This window comes from Acinonyx jubatus, chromosome A1 (assembly GCF_027475565.1).
Source record: "Acinonyx jubatus isolate Ajub_Pintada_27869175 chromosome A1, VMU_Ajub_asm_v1.0, whole genome shotgun sequence".
Classification (NCBI taxonomy): domain Eukaryota; kingdom Metazoa; phylum Chordata; class Mammalia; order Carnivora; family Felidae; genus Acinonyx; species Acinonyx jubatus.
Genome location: NC_069380.1, coordinates 143,303,227 through 143,316,662, shown reverse-complemented (window position 1 = coordinate 143,316,662; position 13,436 = coordinate 143,303,227). Strand labels below are relative to the sequence as shown.

The following is a 13,436-nucleotide window of genomic DNA, read 5'->3' as shown; positions in this document are numbered from 1 at the left end:
TTTATTTTATTTATCCTCCCCAATACCTCCCCTCTCAGGTTAGTTGCCTGTACCCATGATTCTGTTTCTGTTTTGTTTAGTTTGCTTGTTTATTTTGTTTTTAGATTTCATATATAAGTGAATTCATATAGTATTTGCCTTTTTTTTTTCTAACTTATTTCACTTAACATAATACCCTCTAGGTCCACCCCTATTGTCACAAATGGTAAGATTTCATTTTTTTTTCTTATGGCTGAGTAATATTTCAATGTGTGTGTGTGTGTGTGTGTGTGTGTAGCACACCTTCTCTATTTATTCATCTATCAATGGATACAGATTGCTTCCATATCTTGGCTATTGTAAATAATGCTGCAATGGACATAGGGGTATATATATCTTTTTGGATTAGTGTTTTCATTTTCTTCAGATAAATACCCAAAAGTGGAATTGTTGGATTGTGTAGCAGTTTGTTTTTTTTTTTTTAATTTTTTAAGGACCCTTCATACTGTTTCCATAGTAGCTGTACCAATTTACATTCCTACCAACAGTGTATGAGAGTTCTCTTTTGTACATTCTTGCCAACACTTGTTATTTCTTGTCTTTTTTATTCTAGCCAATCTGATTGGTGTGAGATGGTAGCTTGCTGTGGTTTTGATTTGCATGTCTCTAATGATTAGTGATGTTGAGCACCTTTTCCTGTGCCCATTGGCCAACTGTATGTCTTCTTTGTAAAAAAATGTCTATTCAAGTCCTCTTCCCATTTTTAATTGGCTTGTTTGGTTTTTTTAATATTAAGTTGTATAAGTTCTTTGGATATTTTGGATGCATGATTAGCAAATATCTTTCATTCAGTAGGTTGCCTTTTCGTTTTGTAGATGGCTTCCTTCTCTGTGCAGAAGTTTTTAGTTTGATGTAATCCCATTTGTTTACTTTTGCTCCATCTTTATTTATTGTGACTTATTTTGACTGAAAGCTTATTTTGTCTGATATAGGTATTGCCAACTCTGCTCTATTTTGGCTACACTTAGCAAAATATCTTTCACCATCTCTTTGTTTTCAGTCTGTATGTGTGGTTTGTTTTGTTTGTTTGTCTGTGTTTTTAAAGCCAAAGGAAATCCATTGTAGGTGGCAAATAGTTTGATCCTGCTTGTTTAATCTGTTATTCCACACTCTGTGTTTTTGTTTGGAAAATTTAATCCATTTACACTTAAAGTAATTATTAATAAAAATTTACTATTGCCATTTAGTTAATTGTTTTCTGGCTATTTTGCCATTCTTTTGTTCCTTTGTTCCTCTCTTGCTCTTCCTTTGTGATTTGTTGATTTTTTTGGTATAGTATGCTTTGATTCTTTTCTGTATGTTTTGTGTGTCTGCAAGAGGTTTCTTTGTGAATTTTTCAGTTCAGTTATTCTGTACTTCATTTCCAAAATTTGTTTGGTTCTTTTCTTTGGTTTCTGTTTTTGCTCATATTCTCATTTTTTTCCATGAATCGCTTTTTTTTTTCTGATTTTATTGTCTGTGTTTTCTTGTAGCTCACTAAGCTTCTTTAAGATGATCATCTTTTGGTCAGGCAATTCCTAGATCTCCATTTCTTTATACAGTTTGTTATTGGAGATATATTTTGTTCCTTTGGTAGTATTATATTTCCTTTATTCTTTGTGTTCTTTGTAAGCTTTACACTGGCATCTGCACATTTGAAGAAACAGCCACCTTTTTCAGTCTTTATTGAATGACTTTGGCTGGGAAATTCAGGGAGTTTCTCCAACCTTTATTATGAATGTGTATATTCCACTCTTCTTCCTCCCTCCTGGAGGGAATTCTCAGTATTGTACACTTTCTTTCAATCCCACAGAGTCATTATTGGTACAGAGAGCCACCTGCCCCTTCCTCCTAGAGCAGTACATGGAGATCCTGAGGTGTTAAGTGCAAGTTCCACATCTTTCTCTTCTCCCTTTTCCCTGAAGAAGCCTTAGGATTGTCTACCTCCTCTGAATTTCACAGGTCAGATCTACTCTGGATTTCTACCACCTGCTGAGACCACCTCTGGCTGCTGAGATCTCTGCTGGCTGCTGTGGTCCACACCAGTTGCTGAGGTCTGTGCTACCTGCTGTGATCCATGCCATCCCCTGGGGGCCTCAGAGTCTATTGCAAGCCAACTACCCCTCTTTGTTGTTCTTAGCTGCCCTGAGGCACTGTAACTATGCTGGGTCTTTCAGTAGTACTCTGAATGAGGCTAGATAGGAACGGTACTCTGGGGCATTGCCCGAAGGGCTGGGGATGTTGGATTCACCCCTGACTTTCTCTTTCCCAGTGGAAGAAATTGCATGTTGAAGGGATCTTTTTTGGCATTGTCCTATGCTGACATGGGCTGGGGGAAGACACAGGTAAAGTGAAACTGCTCTTTTTACCCATGTTCTTGTTTGTTTGTTTTTTTTGTTTTTTGTTTTTTGTTTTTTTTTTTACTCTTCTAGGATGTTGCATCTTCTTAACTGGATTCTGGGATTCTCATAAGGGTATTCCAGTCTGTATATGTTTGTTACTAAATCAGTGTTTCTGTGTGGGGAAGAGGACTGGAACTTCCTATTCCTCCATCTTGCTAATGTCACTCTTATATTATTTTTTAATTGTTGTGAATGTCAGAAAACCATAAAGTTAGGTACCCCATCCATTCCTCTGTTGTGAGACGAGTAGTGTATCATTTTAGTGGAAGGACTTATTGTTAATTTATTATGTTTATGGAATGTCTTTCTTTTTTAAAAAATCAAAATTTTAAACATTTTTAAGTCATTATAGTTTTATCTTAAAGTAAGAGTTGAAACTAGCCAGAATTGACAGTGACATAATTGATATCATATCTGAAGTCTCAGACTTTGGGTTTTTCTAAACCACTTTACACTGTCATGATTATTACCATAACAAGCCTTAATTTGGTGTCACTTTGAATTTAGGCCATGATGTCAAAGTGTGCTAAAAGAAATTCTCCAGTGGCTAGAACTATTCAGTAACAGCTGTTGTTCTACCTGCGAGAGGATTTTTTAAAACTTGCCAGCAAAAGAGCAGTTTGATATGCCTTCTAAATTATTACTATACTAGTTGTTGCTTATATATGTAGAGGTTGACTTCAATTGTGGAATTTTTTTTTAGGATATTAGTTCTTTAATCCTGTGGAACAAAGTAGATTTGGTATGATGGTATCAGCAGCGGAGGCTCTCAGTATTGGAGACCAATCAGATGTTGAGAGAAAATCATCAGTCTGATTTTGTATTTTATTTTTCTGTGTAACATCATGGAGACATGAAGGATTTCTTCTGGGATATAAACGTGTCTCCTATATAAGTGATTTTTAAGAGTTTAAATAAAAGTAGTTATCTCCCCACTCCCCAGTCTTTGTTAAACTTTTGAAATAGTTATTAGAGGATGATAATCAACAGATGCTAACTTCTGATTAAGAGGCCAGTTTCAGATATTGTGCTCCATAATTGGACTGTTTGCAGAAAAAAATTCCAACTTTTTTATGTGGAAATATATTCCTAGAAGAAACTGAAGAATTTAATAAATTGTTAATACTGTATAGTAAAGTATCATTAAACATCACATATGGAAAGGAATATTGAGAGGCATATGTATACAGAAAACTGAGACAATCAGCTGCATATAGTCTTTAGGGATGATGATCCCAGGAGAGAGTTTTTCTGAAAGTGGTTAAGGTTAGAACAAGCAATGAAACATGTTTAATACACCATTTTAAGAAAAAGCAATTGCATTAAAGAACTCATAAACTGAATAAAGAACTGAAACTAGAAAACTGTTAGGTGCCAAGGCAGCTCTAGGTTCTAGCTAGCCTCTTTCTCTCTCTCATCACCCAGCCATTTCATCCAGACACTCTCATGACAAATATGTTCTCTCCTCACGCATACTCACCCCTTTCTCCTGCATGCCTACCATCATTCACATTACACTTGTCTTTTCCTTTTGCCACTGATTAGCCAGTTTTCTCTTGTTTATATCTGAGAATATTCAGTCTAACTGGCTAAACAAATTACCATCACTTTTTCTACGCAGAGTTCTTCAAGCCTGCCTACTTCACAGATCACTGATTAGCGATTGGCTACCCCTGAGACAGTAACTACTCCTTGATAATAATGGATCAATGGTGCATCACCAATTGAGGGTTGTGGCAATATAAATGAGATGGGGAAGCTGATGAAACTAATTCATGCAGATTTTCTAAATGAGAAGACTATTCTTTTGAGAAACAGTTACCTTATATTCTTAGATCTGGTACTTTTAGAAAAACTTTGGTTTTCAGGAAGGAGAAGAAGGAGGAAAGGAGGGAATATTCTTGGAACATTTAGAAGCCAGGTGATGATCTAGGTGCTTTTTTGTTACTTCTGTATAATCAGCTAAGGTAATTTAGTGACATTACCTAATTTAAGTGAGTAGCATAAATAAGATTTGAAGTTAGGCCTGTGTATCTGTCTGTCCCCAGAGTCCATGATTTTTTCCCCAGACACACTCTAGTGTCTTATTACTTTGACTATACGTTGGTGACATATCTTGCTTTATGTTGTTACTTTAAGTAGATATGTATTTAATATATGAGATGAGATGGTTTTGAGAATAGGGAGCATACATGTTCTATTCACTCTTTTATAAAACCTGTATATACAGTAGTTTCTCAGTTTTTAAATTTTATTTTAAATGTTATTTTACCTACTGAATGATAGAATATTGCCTTATGGCCTTATGGTAATATAATAATAATAATATGCCTTATGGTAATAAAATCTTAGTGTCCAAGACTAGTTGAAATGTGAGATGAGGTATTTAAACCTACATACATAATACTAGTTGATATTTGAGATCATGCTTTTAACTTATATTTATGATTATTAATCATAATTCATAACCTCCATTCAGTGTGTAAAGTTAGTATTGAATATTTTTCATTGCCCCATTATAGAGGGTTTTTTTCCTACTTTTTATATTAATGCATGATATAGTAAAATTCACCCTTTTTGGTGTACTACTCTGAGTTTTGATAAACACATGAAGTAACGCAATCACTCCTACAATGAGTGATTGTAGTGATCACTCCCCCAGCCCTTTGTACTTAACTACTCCCCCATCTCCAACCACTGATAACCACTGATTCATTTTCTGTTCCTATAATTTTGCTTTTCTAGAATATTGTATAAATTGGACCATACATTATGTAGCCTTTTGAGTCTAGCTTCACTCACTTAGCATAACGTATTTGAGATTAATCCGTGGTGTTGCGTCAGTTAGTAATCTGTTCTTTTTTACTGCCGAGCAGTATTACATTGTATGAGTATGCCACAATTTGTTTATCCATTCCTTACTTTGAGAGGCATTTGAGTTGTTCCAGTTTGGAGCGTTTATGAATATAAACATCCTCAAGAGTTTTCTTTTTTTTTTAAGTTATTTTATTTTTTTGAGAGAGAGAGAGAGAGAGACAGTGGGCTAGCGAGGAGGGGAGTGGCAAGAGAGGGACAGAGAGAGTCCCATGCAGTTCCACAATGGCAGCCAGACATGAGGCTTGAACCCACAAATCATGAGATCATGACCTGAACTGAAACCAAGAGTTGGACACTTAACTGACTAAGCCACCCAGGCACCTCCTCAAACAAGTTTTCATGTAAACATAGGATTGTTGTGGTGGGGTTTCGTTTTTGTGTGTTTGTTTCATTTGAATAAATACTTAGGAGTAGGATTTTTGTTTCAAATGGTGCTGTGTTTGACTTTACAAGAGACTAGCAAACTATTTGCCCAAGTGTTTGTATCATTTTACCTTACCAAATGTATGAGAGTTCTAGTTGCTCTGAATCCTCATCAGTATTTGTTATTATCAGGTTTTTTCTTTGTTTCTTTTAGCCATTCTAATAGATATGTAGTGATTTTTTCATTGCAGTTTTGTTTGCATTTCCCTATTGACTAATAATGGTGAGCATATTTTCATATGCTTATTTGTCATCCCTATATGTATGGCAAGGAGTCTGTTGAGATCTTTTACTCATTTTTAAATTTGGGTTATTCATTTTCTTATGTTTTGAGAGTTCTTTATGTAATCAGAATATAAGAATTTTATCAGAAATGTGATTTTCATCTATTTTCTCCCTGCTGTGGTTTGTCTCTTCATTTTCTTAATAATGCCCTCCAAAGAGTAGACTTAAAATTTTTTAAGTGGTTTTATTTATTTTTATTTTTATTTTTATTATTGTTTTCAATCTGAATTTCTTACTTTTGATGAAGTCCAAATTATCAGGTTTTTCTTTTGGCGATATATGTAAGGAATGTTTTTTTCCTGTTTTCTCCTAGCAGTTTTTATAGTTCTGGGTTTTACATTTCATTCTATGATCCATTTTGAGTTGGTTTCATATGTGCCTCCAAGGTTTGGATTAAGGTTCTTTTTATTTTTTGTTATATTGATATCTAGTTATTCCAGCACCATTTGTTAAAAAGACTCTCCTTTCTCCACTGAATTGCATTTGCATCTTTGTCAAAATCATCATATATGTGTGGATCCTCTGTCCTTTCTCCATTACCATGTTGTCATTGCTGTGCTTTATAGTTAAGTCTTGAAATCAGGTAGGGTAGACTCCCATCTTTGCTCTCCATTTTCAAAATTGACTTGCCTATTTTAGTTCTTTTCCTTTCTATATAAATTTTACAGTCAGCTTTTGATTTCTGTAAAACAGTCCTGTTGGGATATTGGTTGGAATTGTGTTGAATTTATAGATAGTTTGAAGAGAATTGAAATAGTAACAATATTAAGTCTTCCCATTCGTGAGCACTGTATATCTTTCCATTTGTTTAAGTCTTTTTAAATTTCTTTTGTTACTGATTTATAGTTTTTGGTGTGGAAATGTTGGAGTTTGGTGGAAATAATCAAGAAAGAATTCTTGAGACATCTTTGGTGCAAAAAGGTACTTTTATTAAAGCATGGGGACAGGACCCATGGGCAGAAAGAGGTGCCCTGGGGTTGTGACTGGTGACTGATTATATACTTTGAAGTTGGGAGGGGGTTAGGGATGGTGTAAGTCTCTAAGGAATTTTGGAAGCAAGGTTCCCAGGACCTTGAGGGGGTTAGCTCAGATCATTTATTACTGTCTAATAAACCTTAGTCATGAGACCCTTCAGATGTATATCAGTGGGCCATATGCTTGGAGGATGATTGCTAACATATATCTTGGGGGAGAGAGATAAAGGAAGTTTCCAAAGGAATTTTTATATGTTAAAGGAGACGTACAGGATCCTGGAGGTTGGGATAATGTTAAGCTAAGATTGCCTTCTGCCCTTAGCAAAGTGTCAACATCAAGGCAGCTGAGTTCTCAGAGGAAGGTCACTCTGCCTGTCTCAAGGACTTATCAATGGGCTGTAAGTTGTAAGAAATTTTTTTTTCTTTTCCCTTTTTTCACCACATCAGTTTCCAGTGCACATATTCTTGTTAAATTTAGGGTAAAATATTTTTATAATTTTAGTAGTATTGTAAATAGTACTAATATCTAATTGTTATTAGCCATATACAGAATAGTGATTTTCTAGCTTGCTACGCAACGAAATTTTAGTTTTAGTAACTTTTTTTTGTAGTTTCTTTTTAAGTTTGTATATAAGCAATGATACCTCTTTAGGATTCCAAAAAAAGTACATTTTGTTTTGTTTTATTCATGATAACCTTAGCTTGTTCTGATATATATACCATATGGTTAGGTAATTTTTGTGGTTTGTTTTGCTTTTTTATGCTTGAATGTTTTTAGTGTCAATAATTTGGTATCAGAAACCAATTTAATCAATTATCTCATATAAAATATCATATTCTTATATAGTTAGCATATGTGTTTGCATGAAAGGTAACATAGGGAAGTGAATGTTTCTTACAGTCTTCCTGTTAATGGGTTTTGAAAGAATGTGTATCTTACTTGCTGTAGGCAACTTAGATAAAATAACAAAAATGGAAAAATACCTTCTTGCTACTTGGTACTTCTTTTTGCACTGTTTAGTCATTATTGTTCTATAAGTATAAAAAGGTGTAAGCATTTTAATCATGTTAAAGACCACTTTCATATTTTACATGATTTTAAAAAAGAGTTGTGACAGTGCTTTAGTGAGTCCTCAAGACCTTAAAAATGAATCTTTAATTTGGGTAGATTATGATGAACGAGAGGTGTTTACAGTGTACAGTGGCTATCTAGATGCAGTTCTGCTCCATAGTGTTTTATTGATTTCTTTCCTTCTGCATTGCTACAACGCAGGATTTCTTCTCAGTACTACTGTAAGGTCGTTGAAAACAAAATGCAATTCATTCTAACTAGTTTTTCCCTCCCTCAATCCAAAGATTTTTTTATGTTTATTTTTTTTTTTTAATTTTTTTTAACGTTTATTTATTTTTGAGACAGAGAGAGACAGAGCATGAATGGGGGAGGGTCAGAGAGAGAGGGAGACACAGAATCTGAAGCAGGCTCCGGGCTCTGAGCTGTCAGCACAGAGCCCGACGCGAGGCTCAAACCCACGGACCGCGACCTGAGCCGAAGTCGGCCGCTTAACCGACTGAGCCACCCAGGCGCCCCATATGTTTAGTATTGAGTAGAAGAGTTTTATCTAATAACTTTGCTTGCTTGCTCATTCATTCATTCATTCATTCACTCACTTACCTGCCTATTTATTTGTGGGCATATATCCTAAGCCTACTGGTTTGGACTAAAAGTTATTAAATAGAAATATATTTTTTAGGATTGATAAATGGAAAAGCATGAACTGTCTTTTTCAGAAAATTACATTGCTATCTCTTATTCCCCAAAATAAGAGACAAGATACTTTCAAGCCACATTTTAGAGATAATACCCATTGTTTTTTAGGCTTTAAGAGACTATTAGCAAAATTTCTGCTTTTATTTATTTATTTATTCATTCATTCATTCATTCATTCATTCTGTTTTCAATCTTATTTTCCTTCTCTGGTATTGTATGATGATCCTGTACTAAAACAGAATAGAAACATTCTTGGGGAAGGATTTTTCACAGAATTTATATTATTTGGTGTGATATTTTTCTCTAGCACTTTTGGGTGTTTATCATTCAAGTAAAAGAGAAAACTAATTTCTGAAAACATTAATTGTAGAAAAATATTTCTGGGAATAGGAAAAATTATTTTGATCAAAGAACGCTGGTGTGAAGTCTGAGGAGTGGATACTGGAGGATTTGTTTATGTTTTTGTTTCTAGAGTGTTCTGTAGCAATTGTAGTGGTGCTTAAAAGTTTTAAAATTTCTTAAACACGTTCTTCTCTTTGGAGAACCCAAAGAGAACACGTTACTCTTTGGAATACCCAATAAAAATATAACTTAATTATGGAATATAACTTCATAGTCAAGTCTGCTAAAATGTATCTTCATGAAATCTAAGAATTCTTAGACTTTCCAACGCTACTTCTCTTCAGATGGAGTGTAATGAGACTAAGGAGTAGAAAAATATGTACCATGGTAGCTTTCTGTTCACATCTAGCAAGAGTAATACTTAGGCTACCTGCTTGACCATAACACCCACTCTGTCTACAAGTGGATTTTGAAGTTCTTCCAAAGAGCTTTTCCTTTTTTTTTTTTTTTTTGTCAGGAAAAGATTAAACTCTGGCTGTGTCCCCCTCCCCCCACCCCCAAACCTTTTGGCAGTGAAGAGTTTATGGTCTCATCTTTTTCCCTATCTATACAGGGAGCAGAGCAGTGAAATGTAAAGGTTTCCTCACTATTAATCTTGGGGCATGATGTTTTATAACCCAAGAAAATTATTGATGCTCTTGCAATGTACAAACAACCTTGAAAAAAAAAAGGAAATAAAATAAGAATCCAGTAGCAATATGACTCTTGTTTGTAACTAAACAGGAAGTGTTAATTAACCATGGCACTTGATGTTCCATTGTATTCTTTTATTTAGTATACTTTATTAAAGTTTTATTTTTCAGAGGAAACCATCTTTTTTTCATTTGCTGATTGTGGGAATTTTACATGTTGAAATCACAAAATAATTGAAAGAAGTTGAACATTAGTATAATCAAGATAATTTTGCTTTCTTTCAAAAGCAAATTAAAAGCTTATTTAAGAATTTCAGGTTATCTGTGGACAAATGAAACTAGACTTTGGATACCTGACACAATACTCTATCAGGATAGATTATTTTTTGTAAGTCAAGTGTTTTTACAATCTTTTATTTGAGGAAACTCAAGATTTTGATAAGTTGCTTTGTGTAAAGACATAAAAATATAGATGTACAGACTTAAATATACAAAAGGTTTCATTATTACTACAGTGACATGTATTACAATGAAGGATCCATTTTAGAAATGTGGTTAAGTGAAATTTTGATAGGAAGGCAAGTTGATTATTTAAGGCAGAAATAATTACTAGTTTGCACTTCATTTCCATTGTTTCTTAGAACATTATAAATACATTTTTAAAAAACATCTTCCTAAGCATACTGAATTTCTGGGATGTTGTTCTGATCATTCTAGGCATCAATACACTGTTTCAGAGACTAGAGGTCCAGTTCTGACAAGCTACAGTAAATGTAGATAGTACTACCACTTTGTAGAATAAATCTTTTTGCTTGACCATTATTTTCGTCTGAAGCCTTGTGTCAAAGGGATAAGACAGGAAGTAAAAGGTATCTTGAAAGAGGTAGAAAGTAAAATACAAGTTGAGGCAGACTTTTACACTCATGTATGCAGGTGGTTATGATTTCCTGAGGAATTAAAGTATATCACTCTGTTTAGAAAGTCATGTGAGGTAGAGAAAGGATAGTTCAATATAAAACCATTGATTTGGTTTTTTTAAGTTTATTTGTTTATTTTGAGAGAGAGAGAGTGAGCACTAGAGCAGGGGAGGAGCAGTGAAAGAAGAAGAGAGAGAATACCAAGCAGGCTCCATGCTATCAGTGCAGAGCCAATCCAGGGCTTGATATCACAAACTGTGGGATCATGACCTGAGCCAAAACCAAGAGGCGCTTAACTGACTGAACCACCCATGTGCCCCTAAACCATGGATTTCTGGTACAAATTTAGTTTACACATGTAAAATTTTGTATTTTGTCAATATACACATATGAATGTTCTTCTATGTTTGACTAACATCTACTATGCCAGGATTATGCCAGGTATTAGGAACACAAAATATGCATTGCTTAAGTATGAGCTTGAAAAGCTACAGTGTAGAGAAAGAGATAGATAATGAAAGGACAATCAGATAAGTAATTTCAATGAAGTATGTAAGGGGTGTTTGTTTAAGAAAAAGTACAAGGTTCTATAAAAGTTCATATCAGAAAGAATGTAAAACCTCATAATTCATAGGCCATGGGGTAACTTACTCAGAAGAGCCTTGCTACAGTAGTAGAGAATAGACTATTTGCTACTTTACTCCCACTTAAAGTATCTTAAAAGTGAGAATGTAGCACTCTGTACTCAGACATATGAAAACTAAAAAATTCATCACTAGCAGACTTATCTAAGAGAAATATTAAAGGAGGTAGTTTAGGAAGAAAGAAAATGAAAGCAAAAGGAAGTATGGATCTACACAAAGAAATGAAGAAAATCAGAAATTGGAACAATGTGAATAAATATATGATATTTTTATTATTCAAATATCATTAAAAGATAAATGACTTTCAAGAAAATGATAACAGTACTGTCTGTGATTTATAATATATACAGATATACAATGTATGACAAAATGTATAGCACAAAGGCTGGGGGGAGAAAAATGGAAGTAGACTGTTACAATCTTTTTTTATACCATACATGAAATGGTAAAGTATTCTTGAAGATGGGCTGTGAAAAGTAAAACATGTATACTATAAACCCTAGAGCAACCACTAAAGTAAGGAAACAGAGTTAGAGCTAATAACTCATCAAAGTAGATAAAAAAGGAATCAGTTAAAAACTTTCAGTTAATCCAGAAGAGAGCATCAAAGAGGAAAAAAGGTGCGAAGAATAGATGTGACACATCATAAAGTGACAGAATTAAACCTAATCACGTTAAGGGTCACGTTAGATATAAAAAAATCTAAACATCCCACTTTAAAGCAGAGTTTGTCAGATTGGATGAAAAAGCAAGATCCAACTATATGCTGCCTACAAAATCCCACATTAGATATAAAGAAACAAATAGATTAAAAGTAAAAAGAATGGGGGGCACCTGGGTGGCTCAGTCGGTTACGCGTCCAGCTCTTTTTCTCGGCTAAGGTCATGATCTGGTTCCTGAGATGGAGCCCCAGACCCACATGGGGCTCTGCGTTGACTGCACAGGTCCTGCTTGGGATTCTCTCTCTTCTTCTCTCTCTGCCCCTCTCCTCGTGCACACATGTGAACGTTTCTCTCTAGATAGATAGATAAACAAACTTAAAAATTTTTTAAAGAGTGGAGAATACTATTCAAAACAAAGTTTCAGTGGCTACATTAATGTCAGAAAAGGGCTTCAGAGCCAAAAAATAACCTGGGATATAGAAATTTATTTCATGATAATTAAAGGGGTGGCCTTTATCCCCTTTTTCCTGCCACCAAAATGAGACGGCATTCCAATAAAGAAAACTAAGGACCAGTGTCTCACATGAATATAGATGCAAAAAACTTTTAACAAAAATTGAACAAACAGAATCCAACAGAAAAAAATAAAAGAAAAAAGAAAAAGATGATGTATAAACTGTGAGCAAGTGGGGTTTATCCAAGGCATTTTAAGATCAGTTTAACATTGATGGACGGTGGGAGGGAGGGGAAAGTGGGTGATGGGCATTGAGGAGGGCACCTGTTGGGATGAGCACTGGGTGTTGTGTGGAAACCAATTTGACAATAAATTAATAATAATTTAAAAAAGATCAGTTTAACACTTGAAAATTAATCAATGCAGTGTGTCATTTCAGTAAACACAGAAAAGACATTTGATAAAATCTAACATTCATTCTTTAGAACTCGTAGCAAACTGGGAATAAAAGGAACTACCTCAGTTTGATAAAATCCTACCACTAACATATTATTTCATGGTAAAATACTGAATGTTTCCCCTCTACCATAAACAATAAAGCAAAAGTGTCAACTTTTACTACTTCTGTTTATCATACTGGCACTTCTAACCAGGGCACTCAGACAAGAAAAAGGGAAAAGCAAACAGAAATGAAAAGGTAAAATTGTAGATGACATGATTATGTAGAAAACCTGAAGTGGGGAGAAGGTGGAGATGTGACACGAGACTCGAGGTAAATAAGGGCCAGGCCATGAGGGCTTTTTAAATCCACATTTAGGAGTGCCAGAGTTTTATAAGGACAGTGTGTAACCATTAAGCTTTTGTTCTGCATTAATCAGCTTGTAATTAGAGGGTATATTTTGATAGCATTATAGAGCATGTGTTGAAGAGGACTTTAAGACTCTGGGCAAAGACTTTAGTTAGAAGTTTATAGAAATA

General features: G+C 34.5%; 1 protein-coding gene across 13 annotated transcripts in view; it reads left to right on the top strand.

Annotated features, from left to right (window-relative positions):
* Positions 1-13,436, top strand: part of SSBP2 (single stranded DNA binding protein 2) — a 309,255-nt gene that overhangs the window by 167,009 nt on the left and 128,810 nt on the right. Inside the window, exons 5-6 of one of the 13 annotated variants that reach the window (XM_053224507.1) lie at positions 1,981-2,072; positions 2,291-2,363. The exons of the other annotated variants lie outside the window; for them this stretch is intronic. Of the exons in view, the coding sequence (XP_053080482.1) occupies positions 1,981-2,072; positions 2,291-2,363 (165 nt within the window). The remainder of the gene's footprint in view (positions 1-1,980; positions 2,073-2,290; positions 2,364-13,436) is intronic. 13 annotated transcript variants of the gene reach the window in all.